The 18,395-nt window shown below is 34.3% G+C and overlaps 1 protein-coding gene across 1 annotated transcript; it reads left to right on the forward strand.

Moving 5' to 3' along the window:
* The first annotated feature begins 1,787 nt into the window (after positions 1-1,787).
* LOC113511102 (solute carrier family 2, facilitated glucose transporter member 8-like) lies at positions 1,788-12,138 on the forward strand. The gene is made up of 10 exons (XM_026894692.3): positions 1,788-1,939; positions 2,558-2,790; positions 3,285-3,438; positions 3,950-4,119; positions 4,683-4,806; positions 6,084-6,182; positions 6,960-7,018; positions 7,362-7,517; positions 9,092-9,274; positions 11,752-12,138. Exons 1-10 carry the CDS (start codon positions 1,897-1,899, stop codon positions 11,974-11,976), a joined length of 1,446 nt encoding a protein of 481 aa, XP_026750493.2. The 5' UTR covers positions 1,788-1,896; the 3' UTR covers positions 11,977-12,138.
* Positions 12,139-18,395: the final 6,257 nt, after the last annotated feature.

Raw genomic sequence — 18,395 nt, forward strand, 5'->3', positions numbered from 1 at the left:
CAGTTTATTTGCCATTGTAAGTTGCATAAAAAACAAAATTAGAACACGGCGATTGAAAAAACTTAAAGAACGCCCAAGACATTTTTGGATGGTATATTTATCTTATACCAGGTCACTCAGAAAGTATTGCGAGAAAAAGTTTTTATGTATGTGAGACTGGCCAGTTATAATTTATTTAAAACTATGATTACTATGATAGAACGTACCTATTTCTACTAAGAAATAGGTACATTCTAAATTCAAAACTTAAAAAAATTACCATGTCTCATTGAAAAATGGATTTGCGTCGAGAACATTTTCACGCTATGATTTTTTTTACAATTTTAAGTAACACCTGAAATCGGACGTATCGTACGATAGACTTCAAATGGCATTCATAGATGAAGGCCTTTCTAAGGCAACCGTGTATCGTTAGTATAAAGAATTTAAGCGCGGTCGACTAACTTTGGAGGATGAAGAAAGAGGTGGTCGCCCTTTGACGGCTGTTACGAAAGAAAACGTGCTAGCAGTGAAAATTTTGATCCAAGACAACAGACGAGTCACATACCAAGAGATTCAGCATATACTGCAGATTGGATCAGGAAGTTTTCACGATTCTACACATGCATCTATGGGTGCGGAGGATAGCTTCACGCTGGGTGCACGACCTCACCGATGTTCAGAAGCAGGCAAGGGTGGAATGGTGCCATGATATGATAGACAAATTTGAAGCAGGCTCGTCTCGGCGTGTTTACGACATCGTTACAGGTGATGAATTCTGGATTTATCAATACGATTCAGAAACAAAGCGCCAGTCGACGGTTTGGGTGTTTTAAAACGAATCAATGCCTACCAAAGTAAAGCGACCTAGAAGCGGAGAGAAGATTTTGATCGCGAGATTTTTCAATTTGATTGGCTACTTGGTGTCAATTCCTTTACGAAACCAAATAAGATTAACGCCGAATAGTATACTATCAAATGCTTGGCAGAAGTTTTCTCTGTTGTGAGCAACAAGCGACCAAACACAGGGCTCCGCAGGCTACTGCTCCACCACGATAATGCGCCCGCCCACACGAGGGACTTCCTAGACAGCACTCCGGTCAAATTCATGGGTTACCCTCCTTACAACCCTGACCTAGCACCGTGTGACTTCTTCGTATTCCCAAAAATAAAAAAAACCAGCTCGAAGGGATACCATTTTCATCGCCGGATGATACGCTCTCAGCGTTCGAGCAGGCTGTAAACGAGGTGTCCGTGGCGGACTGGAAAAAGTGTTTCAAAAACTGGTTTAAACGCATAAAACTTTGTATAGAGGCTGGTGGAGAGTATTTTGAAAAGATGTAAAAAAAATATATTTACCTATAGAACATTTTTGTTTGTGTCGTAAAACTTTCTGAGCGTCTCACGTATTTCTATGATATAATCTTTAATGATTATATTTATATCATAAAAACACTTGTACTACTTCTTACAGATTTTATGTAGAAGTTTAACTTATAAACATTAATTACAAACTCCATAATGTGCCAATAATCTCCAACATCAACATAATCTTTAGTATTGTTTATCTATCTACTTACGCCTACAAAGGATGAACAAATCTGCGTAATAAAGTTTTATACTATATCTCTTTTATGTCAATTGCAAGAGTTGAAATTCGAAATATTTATCTCACCTATAGTTACTTAGCCTGTACGGTGAAAGAATAATGAAAAATTACTATTAAAATTTGCACAAAATGTGTTATCAACATCTAAAGTTATTTGAACTGTGCATAATCTTTGTTTAATTATATTAATATCTTAATATCATTATGTTGACATTCATAATTATAGTAACAATCGCGCAGTATATCTTTAGTAGTTGTTAAAAAAGGACATTTTAGATTCAAATTTGTATTTACGTAAAAAATACAAAATGGTGTCGGGAGTATGGTTTCAGACTTTCACAGCAATTGCAGGTAAGGTATTATATCTATAAAATTACACAAAACTACTACATACAAAATTATCTATTTTAAAAATTTAATTATAATCTTTTTAACTTTTTTTTTTACTGGTTATTTGAGACCTTTTTCAATAACTTTCTTTTCTTTAATATGGTCTCCATAATACAACTGTACTACAGTTGTATTATATGCTACATTATCCAAATGTGGTTTAAGCGTCTATTCTATTTCATGACATCCGATACACCTATATAGGGATCACTTTTCATGACTAAATTCTTGTAATTTTTCTATTATTGTAACTTTCTCATTATGAGAACCAAACATAATGCTTGTACTACAGCTTAAAAGCTAAAATGGATAAATTTTGATCAAATAATAGTCATTGTCGCTGTGTGGTCCAACCATGGGTGTCGTAAGAGGCGACTAAGGGAGGGCGAGGGTTGAGCAGCAGTGTTCCTTTTAAAACGTCACCAAAGCCTAATTGCGGTTACCAATCCACCTGCCAAGCGGGGAACTATTGGCAAACCCCCCAAGAAAGAGACTTATGTTCATCAGTGGTCAACTAAAGGATGATATGATGACGATAGTCATTGTCACTTGCTAAAATATTATAATATTTTATTTCAGCTTCTTTTGGTTCTGCATCGATGGGCTTACTTAACGTCTGGCCATCGTACACGCAGTATCTTTACACTGCTAACGACACAGTATATCTGGCAAAACCCATGACAGATTCGGAGGTAGCATTATTGGGTAGCCTTCCATCTTTGGGAGGAATGATAGGAACTGCAGTAACAGGTGTATTAATTGACAAATTTGGTAGAAGATTAGGGGGTCTTTCAATTACGATTCCTTTTGTGGTAAGTATGTTGAATTATAAAGCTGTCTTTGTTTTCATCAGACAACTAAAATATCGATAATTACTTATAATGAATAGCGTAGAATCGATTTATCTCGTTTTGTAATGAAATAGTTTCTAAACTAAGTATAATATATAATACTAATTCAGTGTTTAAAGTTTAATGTTTAAGATTTATAGACTGGAGTCTATAGTCTAATCTTTGTAGATTAGCCCTAATATAAACATGTCTTGTTCAAATCTATGGTTCTGAGTTCCAGTATTAGACTCTGAAGATTGAAATCCGAGTCCAATGTACTGCGTCCAGAGTTCGGGATTTGGACTTCAGGGTTCACGATCTGAACTTCGAATTATAAGTTTCATACTTTAAAATCTGGCTTTTTATCTATATTCTAGGTTCTTTTGATAATAACATTTATTTTCTTGCCAAATACTTTAATATTTTAATTGAATATTTTGCAACATTTATGTATCGAAATTATTTATTTATTGCAGCTGTCTTGGGCTATAATTTATGTATCGTCTTCATCTCTCCTAATTCTTGCGGCAAGATTACTAGGAGGCATAGCAGGTGGAGCATATTTGATTTATGGACCTGTATTTATATCGGAAGTAGCTGATGACTCTATTAGAGGATTACTAGCAACATGTAATTACAACTATATTTACTTCGTAATGTCCTGAATTATCTTATCTTTATACTTAATTAGTCAACGTGTCCTCAATATTTCATCGAAATTTGATAATATGTTTTGCTGGGGTTTTTCTGTTGAAATATTCTAATTTACTTTTCTTAAGTTTAGTTAAAATAACAAGAAAAATAGTATATGAACTAAAAAAGAGGAACTAGAGGAAAGTAATGGAAGAACAACGCACGAATAATATAAAATTATTCAAAAAGAAACTTGTGTAATTGAAAAATGCTTTAAAGCATTGCGTTATACTCTTTTTCACAAATTAAAAGAATAGAAAAAGAATATTGATTAACTCCTTAGATATATTTTATATTTCTTTATATTTGTGTTGTTATTTGAAAATATATTTGCTCTAAAAGACACAATTTATATCAGAATGGCGGAAGAAAGTCATAATGATCCGCTAAATCTTAATGTAGAACATGTTACTATGAGTCTTGATTATATTTATACTTTCTCTTACAGTTCCAAATCTGTTTTATGGAATAGGAGTATTCTTCTCCTATCTTCTGGGATGGTATTCCACTTACTCAGTGACGATTTGGATTAATTTACTGGTCGCTGTAATCTGCTGCCTTCTAGTTATGTCTGTGAAAGAGAGTCCCATATTTTTACTAAGACAAAACAGAGAAGAGGTAAGTTTTATGTTTTGTAAATTATAGTAAGCTATGATAATGATTAAATTCATTATTCAATTGTACTTAAACTGTATAACATAGTTTAATGCTGTTTTTTTTTTTTCACCAAATATGTGAAAATCCGGGTCAAGTATTTATGATATTTGAGTAAAAATATTAGTCATAGCTATAGTAGAGCACCGCTCGCCATCGACAGGGAATTCATCTTCATACGCTTGAGCCTAAATGGTCACGTACAGTGCAATTTCAGAGAAATTTTCTCCTACGAACGTTCAGGCTGTGGGATGAACTCCATGCCGTGGTTTTCAGTAGAGACTACAGTATCTTCGAAAAAGGTATATTAAGATTTCTTCAGGGTCGGCAATGCGCACGTGACACCCCTAGTGTTGCAGGCGTCCATAGGCTACAGTGACCGTTTACCATAAGACGGGCTGTATGCAAGTTTGCCACTTTTGTGGTATAAAAAAAATTTAAGGTTACTGTGTCCTTTCTGTTTACATAGTTTATAGTAGTAGATTGATGTATTTTATTATAATTATTATATTTAATTTTTTTTATAGGACACGACAAATGCGATAGCCCATTACAAAGGTTCATCCCCCTCATCCACGGTTGTGTTGAAAGAGTTATCTAAATTGAAATTACGCTTAACGCCAATTGTTGAGTTGATATCTATTAATGAAGGTAATATATAAAATTGTTTATTATAATGTATTATTCTATATGCAACTTCTACTTTGTAACTGTGATATATTGATTGACTGAAATTGTAAGTAATCTATGTTTTTCTTCGTCCCAAATAGTACACGTAGGGGGGAAAGGGATTGTTAGTAATGGAGACTGAGAATCCCATTGCTAGCAATATACCCAACTAGGTCGACATCCTCGCGGTTCCCTCTGGAAACTATCATGGTCAATTCCATGATGAACTCATCATGATGGGCTAACTGACCTGTTTTCATTCTCATCTATCACCCTTCACTGGTGCTCCGCCAGCGTATCCCGATAGCGCAGGCGGGGTTACCGTACCATTTTCACTCATCAAAAAAAAAATAGTACACGTATACCAAATATTTTGATGATTAGTGATTAGCCGTTAAGACACCAAATGTTAATGAACAAACCAAGTCATTTTTCACATTTATAATACTGATAAGGTTTATTCAGCTTTCTATCAGTTACAGAGTGCTGTATGTCTCCATAAGGATTTGCTATAAAAATAAACAGATAATACTAATCTTAGCGATGACTTTAAAGGTGTTATAACAAATCGATAGATTTACAGAACCCAAAATCATTTAGCAGTTTAACAGTGAAATTTTAATGGTTGATAATAATATATATAATAAATATACATATATATTAGTAGATATTTATATTATATGTATTTATACAATATTTTTGCTTAATTATATGTAAACAATTGTGTCCCGTGTGGTCCCGGCATAGAATAGGCCACTTCTTTCTATCCTGTGGGTGTCGTAAGAGCCGACTAAGGGAGGGCGAGGGATGGGCAGCAGCGCCCTTTTTAAAACATCTCTAAAAGCTGACTGCGGTTGCCAATCCGTCTGCTAAGCGTGGCAACCACTGGCAAACTCTCCAAGAGGGAGGTTTATGCACAGCAGTGGACGGTTAAAGGCTGATATGATGATGATGATGATATACAATTAGTTTGAATTAATGATAATAAAAATTAATAATAAAAAGGTCAAAATGAAATTATTTTTATGTCTTAGTACTTTAACGGTTTAAATAATCGTCTCTAACTTTGGCATTCATGTACAATTTGGGATAGATATAGGTTACTTTTTATCCTGGTTACCCAAACGAAGTCACGTGTATAAACTAGTTAATTACTGAATTTGGTATACTGCATGCAATTGAAGATAATATAAATATAACATAATTGAAATTTGTCACCTAAGATTTTTTACAACTGTTTGATGTTCTTCTTGATTTAGATTCTTTATCAAAGACCGAGGAAGCAGAGAAGGAGAAGTTAAACTCTGATAGCGTCATACCTGAAATACAACAAAAACAATCGTCTTGGAGATCATTATGTGAGTATGTTACTAATTGATTTCAATTAATTGCTCAGTTGAGCACCTTTCCACCTGTTTTATATAAATATTATTCTAATCTTTAAAAAAGTAATTTTCATTAGAAATGTATATCAAATCTATTGTCTGAATGCTAAGGTGTTTATTTGGATTTCCTTTTATTTCGTTTAGCTTTAATTGTTTTTAATTTTCTGGAGACTTTATCTATCAGATTGAATGGGAGTTTAACAATGTTGATTTTAATTTGTGCATGACCATTGATACAAGCATCTACTGTCTGCTATACGTTTTTTATTATATCAAATTTTATTGTTACAGTTTAATTATAAACATCACCTTGTAATATTATTGATAATCTTTGTTACAATAGACAAGATTGTTGATTTTTGCATTGACAATAATACTGTAGATAAAACATTAATACTAAGTAAATAATTTCGAATACAAAACAGTAGGAACAACAAGGTTAGCTGTAAAGAGAACACAAAGAGAGCTTCGAAACCCAATGATTCAAAAACTGAACAACTTTCTACATGGAAGAAATTCAAAATTTCAATATCGTGTCATGGGGTCAATCTAGAAAAATTATTTTCAAATTTCGATTGTTCGATTTTTGGGACAAATTGTTCAATTTCATTGGCAATGTTATTGGGTTTTGGTTGTATTACTGTAGTTATAATACTAGGCTAATGCATTCTTTGATATCTTAGATATAGATTAAATCTAATTATGCAAATAGTCATTTCTATATTCTGTAATTTATTTTATTGGTTTTAGTTGCATCGCCGTCATCACGCCGAGCTTTTTTTACTTTGTTGACTATAATAACATTACAGGTACATTTTAATTGATTAATAATTTATTGGTTTCCTACAATAATGCTATTTACATCTTGTATACCTCAAACATTTTCACATATAATTTTTAATTTCATCTTCTGTTCAATTTTATCTAGTTTGTGTAAATTATCTTCTATTAAGTATAGAAGAGATATATATATATATATATATATATATATATATATATATATATATATATATATATATATATATATATATTTAAAGATAAAAAATTTCTTTGAAATCACTGCCAGCTGGTAGGGTGCCTAGGATACTTGCTGCATTTCCACACTGCATTTCATTCTGTTCTTCTATTTATCTTCTCCGTTATTCATTTAAGGTCTTCATGGGTCTAGTACCAGTACAAGTGTTCGCCAAGAAGGTGTTCAACGAAGCAGATCCAAGCAAAGCGGATCTTTTTTCAGTTATATTTGCTTTAATGTTGATATTCGGATGTTTTGTTACTGCATTCATATCTGATAAAGCTGGACGAAGGGTGAGTTTATTCTTTTATATTATTGACTAGCGGCCCGTCGCGGCTTCGCACGGGTGGACATTTTTACATTTTCAAAAGTAGCTTAAAAATGGAGTAACTTCTCCCGTTTTTCCAACATTTCTCTGCACTGCTCTGCATCTATTGATCGTAGCGTGATGAAAAGTATACTATAACCTGCCCAGGAGTATGAAGAATAATTGTATCAAGTTTTGTTAAAATCCGTCGAATAGTTTTTATTTATATAACGAACATACAGACAGAAAAACAAAAAATTTACTGATTGCATTTTTGGCATCATTATCGATCACTAATCACCCCTTGATAGTTATTTTGGAAATATATTTCATGTATAGAATTGACCTCTCTACAGATTTATTATAAATATAGATATAGATTATCGCCGTGTCCTGGTATAGAATGGGTCACCTCTTCCTTTCGTATGGGTCTCGTAAGAAGCGACTAAGGGAACTTATGGTGGAGGGATGGGCAACAGCGTCCCTCTTAAAACATCTGTAAAAACCTGACTGCGGTTGGCAACTCACCTGCCAAGCCCGGAAACTACTGGCAAAACTCCCCTTATGGGGAAGGCTTATGTTCAGCAATGGACAGTTAATGGCTGATAATAATAATAATATAAAATAAATTTATGATTAAAATTATTATATAAATATTGTTCTATTTGCGGAGTATAATCTTAAATTAATAACAGGTTAATAACATTGAATTTGTAAAAAAATCTCTGGAAAAGCTTTTTTTTATACCGCTGAGGTGGCAAACAAGCATACGCCCCACCTGATATTAAGTGGTTACCGTAGCCTATGAACATCTGCAATTCCAGAGGTATTACGCGCGCGTTGCTGACCCTGAAGAAACCTCTATACCCCCCTTTTGAAGAACCCCATGCTGTAGTCTCTTGGGAAAACTTTTGACAACAATAAGAAATATTGCTCGTACTTTCCTATTTATTAATGCATATTCAATTCTGATTTTTTATGTGTATATTGTTATGTAGTTGTATCTTTTTTTGAGAAGAACAATGAAAATTTTTTAATATATTCGTTCTTCAGTACTAAAAGTATGTTTATGAGCCGAGTAGTGGCTAAAGTATACTTACTTTATATGGAGTACTGTTCTCACTTATGGGCGGGAGCTCCTGGACATCAGCTTAGTCCTTTTAATTTGGTCCGAGGCCGATCCCAGGTTAACAGGCGGTATCGAGTCTTTACATTTTCTACCGCCTGTATAACGGATTGTACTTTGAAGAACTTTTCGATATGATGCCTACGACTAGCTTTCAATATCACACCGCTCGCCATTGCACGCACAGTGCGGTTTCAGAGAAGCTTCCTCCCGTGAAAACTCCGAGAGCAATCCGCGGTTGTAGAATAATCTTCCTGCCAAAGTTTTCTTTAAAGCATTGGGTTCTTCAAAAAGGGTGTATTAAGGTCTCTTAAAGGTTGGAAACGCATGTGCAATATTCCTGTTTGCCACCAAAATAGTATAAAAAAAGTTTTAAACTAAATGACGTAGTATGATATCTTGACGGTTATTTATTTACTTCTCCACCTTCACAGGTTCTGGTGATCAACTCATCGGGCTTGGTAGCGATATCCATGGTCATGCTCGGCGTGCAGACGCAGAAGAGTCTGGGTGCTCCGTGGGTGACGGTGGTCATTATACTATTGTACTGTTTCTTCTTCATGTGTGGAGCTGGCACGGTCCCTTATGTATTGATGTCAGAAATATTTACTCCCGAGGTTAGTAATAATTTCAAATGTAAAACTATCTTTGTATTTATATCTTCTATTAACATCATCATCGTCATATCATATGAGTCCTTAACCGTCCACTGCTGAACATGAGCCTCCCCTTGGGGGCTTTTGCCAGTAGTTGCCACGTTTGGCAGGCGGTTTGACAACTGCAGTCAGGCTTTAGTGATGTTTTCAAAGGGACGCTGCTGCCCATCCCTCGCCGTCCCTTAGTCGACTTTTACGACACCCACGAGAAAGGAAGGGGTTAGTTAGTCTATCGTGATGAATACACTTGAATTTTGGCACGATACGATTTCCAGAGAGACCACGGAGAGATCTAAATGATAGGGTATATTGTTGGCATTGGGACTGGTATTCCACATTACTCACTATCGCTCCCCCCAAATAGGTTATGTTTTCTTTTAATGGGTGATAATGGTAACCCTGCCTACGCTATCGGTATACGCTGGCAGGGCACCAGTAAGAGATGATCGGTAAGGATGAAAGCAGGTCAGTTAACCCATAGTCACGAATTCCATTAGAAGTAGCCACGATGGTTTCTAGGGAAACCGCTTAGAGGTCGACCTGATAGGGTGTATTGCTAGCAATAGGGCAGTGAGACCCATAGGTTATGTTAGATTGCAAATGAATTTGTGCATATGGAATTAATATTTGATGAAACAATGGCGAAGTAGATATATCATGCAGCAATGAAAGATAGTTTGAGGTATGTAAATCTGTTCGCAATTTAATTTTGAATAGCAGTTGCTACTGCTGTACATTACGCAAAGTAAGTGTTACTTTTTATCGGTATAGAGCCTAACTTAACCTAACTAGGTATCACGAATCTTTAGCTGGATAAGTTAGTTATTTACACTGACACAAATGCTAAAAAATATAATTTTAGTAAGTAGTAATACGTTAGGTGTTCACAGACTCTATACTCTAATGTCAGTACTAATTGGGTAATCAGTAATTAATTTATAATTTATTTCGATTTATGACTACACAGAGTAATAAATCTCTCTATATCATTTAAAATATATAAATGTATCTCGTGTAGTGTATCTCGTTACAACGCCATCTATACAAAATTTTATTGTATAATCCGAATATCCGAGGTTACAGCAAGCGCTTTACGTTCATTCCGTTCTTACTGTTTTCTTTATTCTTAACATAGATGGAGACTCTAACATTATTGTTAAAAATATTGTTAATCTTTATTGTGATTATAATTATTATTTCTCAAACATGCTTGGAAATGTGAGCATTATTTTGACAATCTTCTTCGAGATAAATCAAAATTGCCGTACTGGTCAATTACATGCGGGCAGCGGCCGGCAAAAGTTGTATGAAAATCCATATCTGTCGTGTTTTGCGGCCAGATAAATTACTATGTAAACTCATATCTGTCTCGTATATTTAAAAAATGGAATGACCTTTTACTTCGAAATATGGCTACCAAGGAGATAACTAATAAAAGGTTTTATTTAAATTTCGAACTGGCTTGCAAATAGAAAGCTGTTTATTGAAAAAAAAACAAAGGAACATTATGGCGCGTGAAAAATTATTATTGTTCGTTATTCGTCATTGAACTTAAAAAGTAAAATTCAGTTTTTGATTTCCGCGCATTGTTTGAGAAAAGTACTATACAAGCCTTGGCCACAACTAGGCATTGATGGACTCACGTATGTGTGCCTCGGCTACACCTCGGCCCACATTTGTACGTTCGTCCATCAATGCCTCAGTTGCTGGCCGCTGCAGTAATGTACTAATAACGTTCTTATCGTAGATATAATATAGTTTAATATATATAATTTAATTGTTCATATTGCTGGTTTTTGTAACATAAATATGGGCTTAACAGAAAGTCAGTGCTGGAATCTGTCGTTCCAATATTATGTTGAGTTGTACCTTACTATGGTAAAATTAGTTTTTTAATTATTTATACAGGGTGACTACTGTACATTTATTTAAAATAAAAATAAACATGGAATCAAAATCAATAAAAAAAAATGCCGTTTAAAGTATTTAATTTTACTGGTTGAATATTCCTTTGAAAGCACAATTCCTTTCAATTGCACCTGTATACTAACTTACTTTCATTGATTGAAGTTTCTTCTTTTTAATATTAAAACCTCGAAGGATATTTAAATATTTAAAAATAAATATTTGCATTCTTTAAAAAATTAACCGTCTTTATAAATATTTATTAAATAAGTGTCTTTAATAAAACAACTCACAATAATAATTTTGTGAGTTGTTTTATTGTTTTTGTGACATGTTTTATCGTACTTTTTTATGATTGGCCGTCTGCTTGTTTGCAGGGAATAGTAAACAAGCAGACGGCCCACCTGATAAACATTGAAAAATATGTTGTACTACCCATGGTACCCTCTCATATATTACCATTCTCTAGGACTGAGATTTTATCTAAGATTTTGTGAGTTGTTTTATTAATAATATGTTTTATTTGTTTCCAGGTACAAAATATTGCCTCGCTATTAATAGGAGAATGGGTTTGGTTCTTAAATTTTGCTATTATAGCGATCTTTCCATATATCACAAGTTGTTTAGGAATGCACGGGGCGTTTTATATATTTGCCGGCTTTGCCCTGATTAATGCTGTTGTTAGCTATATAATAGTTCCAGAAACCAAAGGTTTATCGAATGTCGATATACAAGAAGCATTTAGTAGAAGGAAATAGATTAAAAAGTGTCTTGGAGTACAAATATCTCCAATCATAATGAAATCATTAGCTGGTTGCTAATTTGATGGATTGTTCTCAATAGACTAATGTAAAATATTATAATTGCTATGACAAAAATATAATAATGAATAGGAATAAAAATAATTATTTTTAAATATCTATTCGCCGTCTTATTTTATGGGGCAAAATGTATTTTGGAATCGAGAAAAAGACACCCGTACTTATCTAATGTATGTCAAAGTACGATATGCTAGAATTACAAACTTATTTAATACTAGATATATGATACGGCTTTATCCGCGTGAATTAGTATATAAAGTATCCTATGTGCTAAGTTAGGATATATCTTACCCATGTACCAAATATCATTCAAATCTGTTTAGTAGTTTTTGCGTGAAAGAGTAACAAACATCTAAATATCCATCTTTTTAAAATTTCGTATTTCTAATATTAATGAGATGAGGCTTGAAATTTTAAATGTCGTATTGAAATATGAAGATCGCAGAATACACTATGACCATACAGTATTTCTTATGCACTGCTATTCCTAAAGGCTAATAAATTATGTCTCTTTATCCTATAATTACACTGCCAAATTCCACTCATGCATACAATTCAACACAGCCATGCAAGCACATTTACCAGAGGGAGACTTTGTACAAAAGTTTGTACAAAAGTGTTTCTACCATGAAGCAGTTGTGTTTGCATGGCTATGTTTCGGTTTGTAGGGTGGAATATGGCGTGAATTTACTGAGTACAGAGGAATAACACCTGAGTCCTCAGGAATGGCAACGCATGGGCGAAACAGTATACTCTGTTATGTCTATGTTACTGCTCGTGTCTATAGGCGACGGTTACCACTTTCCATCACGTGGACCGTCAGCTTATTTGCCATTCTAAGTTGCATAAAAAAAATATTATCCTGTTGTCTCTCTCGCTCTAACATACGGGTTATTGTATTTTCTGTCTCATGTATTGCCAATCTATATACATTATAATCTAAGAGTATGACAGAGACGACTTCTGTAAAAAAATTTCCTCTGCTAAAAACTCTGGTAAAACTTAATTTTCGACCATTTAATTCTCACCCATTAAAAAAAAAACAACGTGTTAAAAAGAGTCATGCGATGCAATTCAAGATATATCAGCATAAACTTCGTACATTTTGTTTGCTAATTGCATTTATACACTTTCTTCTTTTTAGTATGAACGCCGTAAATGCATTCGCATATAGGCTTTGAGCGAAAGGTCTCTCGAAAGTATGGTCTGATCGAGTCAATTGTTGCACGATTGGAATTAAATTACGCGATTTTGAACTCTATATCAACGGGTTTAAGTCGTATTGCTATCAGTTTACAAATATGAGGTTTATGATCTCCTATATTTTTTTTAAAGAATTAAATGTTTAAAGCCTTTTGATGGAAAGTGATAGACATGAATTATACTAATTTTAACAATATATAATAATTAGTATTTGTTCCTTATGGTCCCGGCATAGAATAAACCACCCCTTCCTTTCCAGTGGGTGTCGAAAGGACTAAGGAAAGGCGAGGGATGGGCACCAGTGTTCTTTTTAAAACATCTGCAAAGCCTAACTGCGGTTGTCAATCCATCTATTTTGTTAGTATCCGTTACTTATAATCCCTTCTCCCCCCCCCCCCTAAGTTAGTGGGAAACGGAATATAGACCTAGAAACATTATCTTAGATTATCATACTTAGTCGTAAGATTATATACAAAGTAATTCATATTAATCTATCTACTTATTTATCTACACTAATATTACAAAGAGGAAAGATTTGTATTTTTGTGTTTATGTATGTTTGTAATGAATAAACTCAAAAACTACTTTGCCGATTTTAAAAATTATTTCACCATTAGAAAGCTACATTTACCCTGGGTAACATAGGCTATATTTATTGCTAGAAAACATTAGGGATCCTTACTAAAGCTTTAGTAACGTAAATCAAGGTGTACAAAATGCTATAAAATATCTTTCGTCGCGTGGGTTCCGGAAACTATTGATGATAGAACAAAAGTATGTTCTACAATATTGAAGAAAATATCAATAACTATAAAAAACTTCGCGACACTATATGTCCAACTATTATCGTTATGTCACAATAACTAGTTTTTAAAATGTTGTAAAAAAGTCTACCCGTGTGAAGCCGGGACGGGCCTGTAGTATAGTATATGTATAGAAAATGATATTTGCAATTGGCCGCGGCTTACTAACTCCAATCTTAGTTATTATAGGTAAACGCCGAAGAGCAAAGCTTTCATTCATAGTTTGTTTATGACTGACCCCTTTTGGTACCATAAACACGTTTACACACCATAGAATGGCACGAACAATGGTCTCCATAACTCATGTGCTCCCCACTCACCTACTACCCCCATTTCGTAAAATATGTCCAGTGCAAACTTGCTCGTTTCGAACAATTGAATTACGATAATTCAAAGTGTTTTCGACTAAAATTCTCTCTTCTCTCGAGAATTGAAGGTTTATTTTCATTGTTAAAGCTCAGGTTTTTCTCACGGTTTAATATAAAAATTAAACTAAATATAAATCCTATATATATTTTTTTTTATACAACTTTGAATGGCAAACAAGCTGACGGCCCACCTGATGGAAAGTGGTAACCGTCGCCTATAGACATGAGCAGTACCATGGACATAACAGAGTATACGGTTTCGCCCATGATACCCCCATGCGTTGCCGTTCCCGGGGACTAATGTGTTATTCCTCCGTACCCAGTAAATTCACGCCATATTCCACCCTTCAAAACGAAACACAGTCATGCAAACACAACTGCTTTACGGTTGAAACACGAATGGCACAGAGGTACCTAAGCAATCGACTTTTGTACAAAGTCTCCATCTGGTAGATATAATATATAATTTGAAGAAACGTAATTATTACTATTATAAAAAAATATTTTTTTTAAACATTTTTATTATTATTATATATTAATATTTGCTGTGTGGTCCCTGCATAGAATAGGAATAGGCTAAAGGAATGTCCTTTCCCTTACTATAGGGGGGACGTTGCCAGTAGTTGCCACGCTTGGCACCCGGGTTCACAATCGCAGTTTGGTTTTGGTGATGTTTTAAGAAGAATACTGCTGCTCATGTCTCGACCATTAACTTCTCTTAGTCGCGACATCTACGAGAATGAAAGAAGTGGCCCATTCTATTCCGGGACCATACGGAAACTGGACTTGTAATATTGTAAACATAGTCCAATTGATAGTCAAGCTGAAGTGGCAATGGGCTGGTCACATAGCCCGAAGAACTGACAAGCGATGGAGAAGAAAGATTTTTGTGTGGCGAATCCGTATGGACAAACGTAGTGTATATTTCTAGCAATGGGAATTCACGTCCTTCTACTTTTAAAAAAGGGGGTCGTATGTGTAGTAGGGAGTTATTAGAGGCGGGTATTTTGGATCTATTCCTTATGATATTGGTAGTACATAGATAATTTATGGGATTCAGCAGTGGACAATAAAGATAAGCAAACTTTAACACTTTTCAGCAACGTCTATAAATAGCTACAGTTGGACTGAAATAAACCTGTCCATTTGTATTATAGCTTGATATACTGGAATGCTAACCTCCTTTACTCCTATGTTAGCCTGGTATTCTGTATCGTTTGTTCGGTTAACTTTAATTGGAATAAGTTTAACCGCTAGTAAGTTAAAGTTGGTTTAACTCGAAATTGAATAGTTTGGATACTGCAAACTGATTTGTTGTGTTGGTCTGTGTTGATAAATATGTTAGTTATTTATTTAAACTGAGTTTCTTTAAACATCTTTGAATGCCAAACAAGCTAACAGCTGACCTGATGGAGAAGAGTAACCGTCGTCTATAGATATCAATGGGAGGGGGAGGGGGGAAGGGATTATTAGTGGTCAGTAGCCCAACAGCCCTATTGCTAGCAATATTTCCTATCAGGTTGATCTTCATGCAGTTCCACCTGGAAACCATCATGTTTAATTGTTGAATTCGTTACGATGGGTAAACGGACCTGCTTTCGTCCACGTCTGTCATCCCTCACTGGTGCCCCGCCAGTGTATACCGATAGTGCAGGCGGGGTTACCATTCCATTATCATTTATTAAAAAAAAAATTCAAAAAGACTCGTAAACTTTAGAATACCGTCCGAAACTAAAAATATTGAAAATATAACTGTCTAAATTAAACTAAGTGATAATCGAATCCGGGACCATATTTACACAAATACATATTGTAGACCAGTTATATAATATAAGGACACTAACTGTCCGTTAATTACATTAATCACTTACAGTGCAGTGACCCCACTCAGAACCGGTTATAATTAACCAATTCGCTAACTTCGTTATAATCGATTAAAAGGAGAGACACTGCCTCTTACATCTTAATCACAGTATTTTAAGTATTTATGTTATCTTTCATATAAATTACAGTGTTTCGAGGAAGAAGGTAATGGGACACGAAATTGATGTGGCATCATTGGTCAAACAAAAAAGAGTTAACCGTAAACCAAATTGAGATAATGCATGTGGTTTGTTATTGTTTTTTTTTTTAAAGGAAATAATATGGACAGTAGTGGTATACGTACGTACGTATAATTAGGTTAAAAGTATCCTGTAACTATTTGAACTGGAACTGCATCTTTGTTTATGCAACTTAGAATGGCGAACAAGCTGACGGCCTATCTGAAGTGGTAACCGTCGCCTATAGACATGAGTAGTATCATGGACATAACAGAGTATACTGTTTCGCCCATGATACCCTCCATATGTTGCCATTCCTGAGGACTCAGATGTTATTCCTCTGTACCCTGTAAATTCACTGTCATATCCCACCTTTAAAATCAAAACACAACTATGCAAACACAAATGTTTCACGGTGGAAACAAGAAAGGGACAGAGGTGCCCAAGCAAACGATTTATGTACACAGTCTTCCTTTGGTAAATCTTTCGATAGTATTAAAAGAAGTATTTGATAAATAAATATTATTACTCTTGAAACAAATACTTAGTAAATCGTCAGAAATATATTTTACAAGAGTTATAGGAAAGCAATATCTAATTCAATGTGAATAAAGTCCTCTAAATGTCTGCGAGTTGCAATATAAATTATAATAAATACACGAATTTTTGTTATTTTTGCAATTTATATTTCCATATAAATTCAAACCTGTCACGTGCACACATTTACAAAACACGCACACTAGTGTAACTTTTTTCTTGTCTCATTCTTATGATTGAATTGCCAGTCTGTCAGTATGTAGTAAGTTATATTATGTCTGTGGCGTATAACATTTTGGACACTTATCGTCACTTAAGATCATGTGAGATTGTGATCCAAAAATCATACAAATAAAAATGATAAAAATAACTATGTTGATATATCGCCATGTGTGTCCTGGCGTAGAATAGTTCATCCCTTCCTTTCCCGTGAGTACCGTAAGAGGCGACTAAGGGAGCTTATGGGAAAGGGATGGGCAGCATCGTCCCTCTTAAAACATCTCTGAAAGCTTAATCACGGTTGTCAACCTGTCTGCCAAACGTTGCTGTTACGTTGGCTGTTATTTAATAGTTTTTATAATATTAATGAATATTTTACTAAAAAAACAAATGTACTTGACAACCTATACTAAAGATGTAATTGGCACTTTTGCTCTTAAGTTTTATTTTCTGTTTATTGTAATAAATTATGTATGTATTTGATTTATATGACTAATGAAAAGAAATATAGTGTAGAATATATGTTAATTTCTGACATTGTTAATAATTTGCACGTCGACATAGAGGCAGAACGTATATGGGAAATGTAAACCTCTTTCATCGAAAACTACCTACATTTATTTATTTATTTATTCATTAGTACAAATATGTGTACATGGCGGACTTAATGCTAAAAACATTCTCTCCCAGTCAACCATAGGGAAGTGTCAGAATACTCGAATGCGGTACTACTAATTATTGATATACATACATACTAAAATTACATATATAAACGAATAAATATATATGAATAACAAATATACTTACACATATATTATATATACTATATTATACACGAATTTGGGAATAATATAAAGCACTTACTGCTCGGATAAAGATAAAAAGTGAGCGTGAACGCTTTTTTTGAAAGACAGTTTAGTCGGTAGTCTCTTAATGGCATCAGGAAGCGCGTTCCAGAGTCGTGAAGAATGTAGGAGAAAAGAGTTTGAAGCGTAACCAGTACAGTGAGAGGGGAAAGATAATTGGAGACTATTATTGGAACGAAGGTTACGTTCGTGAGTTTCAAAAAGATAATGGAATTTACTACATTACATTCTAGCAAAATAATTTCATTTCATTTCATTTCATTGCAACTACTGGCACAAGTATGGGAAGACGTATTTTCAGCAGTGAATAGTGAATGG

Source organism: Galleria mellonella, unplaced genomic scaffold (genome assembly GCF_026898425.1).
Source record: "Galleria mellonella isolate WM207_F2 unplaced genomic scaffold, CSIRO_AGI_GalMel_v1 utg109, whole genome shotgun sequence".
Classification (NCBI taxonomy): domain Eukaryota; kingdom Metazoa; phylum Arthropoda; class Insecta; order Lepidoptera; family Pyralidae; genus Galleria; species Galleria mellonella.

Bases quoted from the DNA above. Each gene is read 5' to 3' on its own strand.
- LOC113511102 (XM_026894692.3), top strand. From the start codon at position 1,897: ATGGTGTCGGGAGTATGGTTTCAGACTTTCACAGCAATTGCAG. The intron at 1,940-2,557 runs GTAAGGTATTAT...ATTTTATTTCAG, and splicing joins GACTTTCACAGCAATTGCAG to CTTCTTTTGGTTCTGCATCG. The intron at 7,019-7,361 runs GTACATTTTAAT...TATTCATTTAAG, and splicing joins TGACTATAATAACATTACAG to GTCTTCATGGGTCTAGTACC.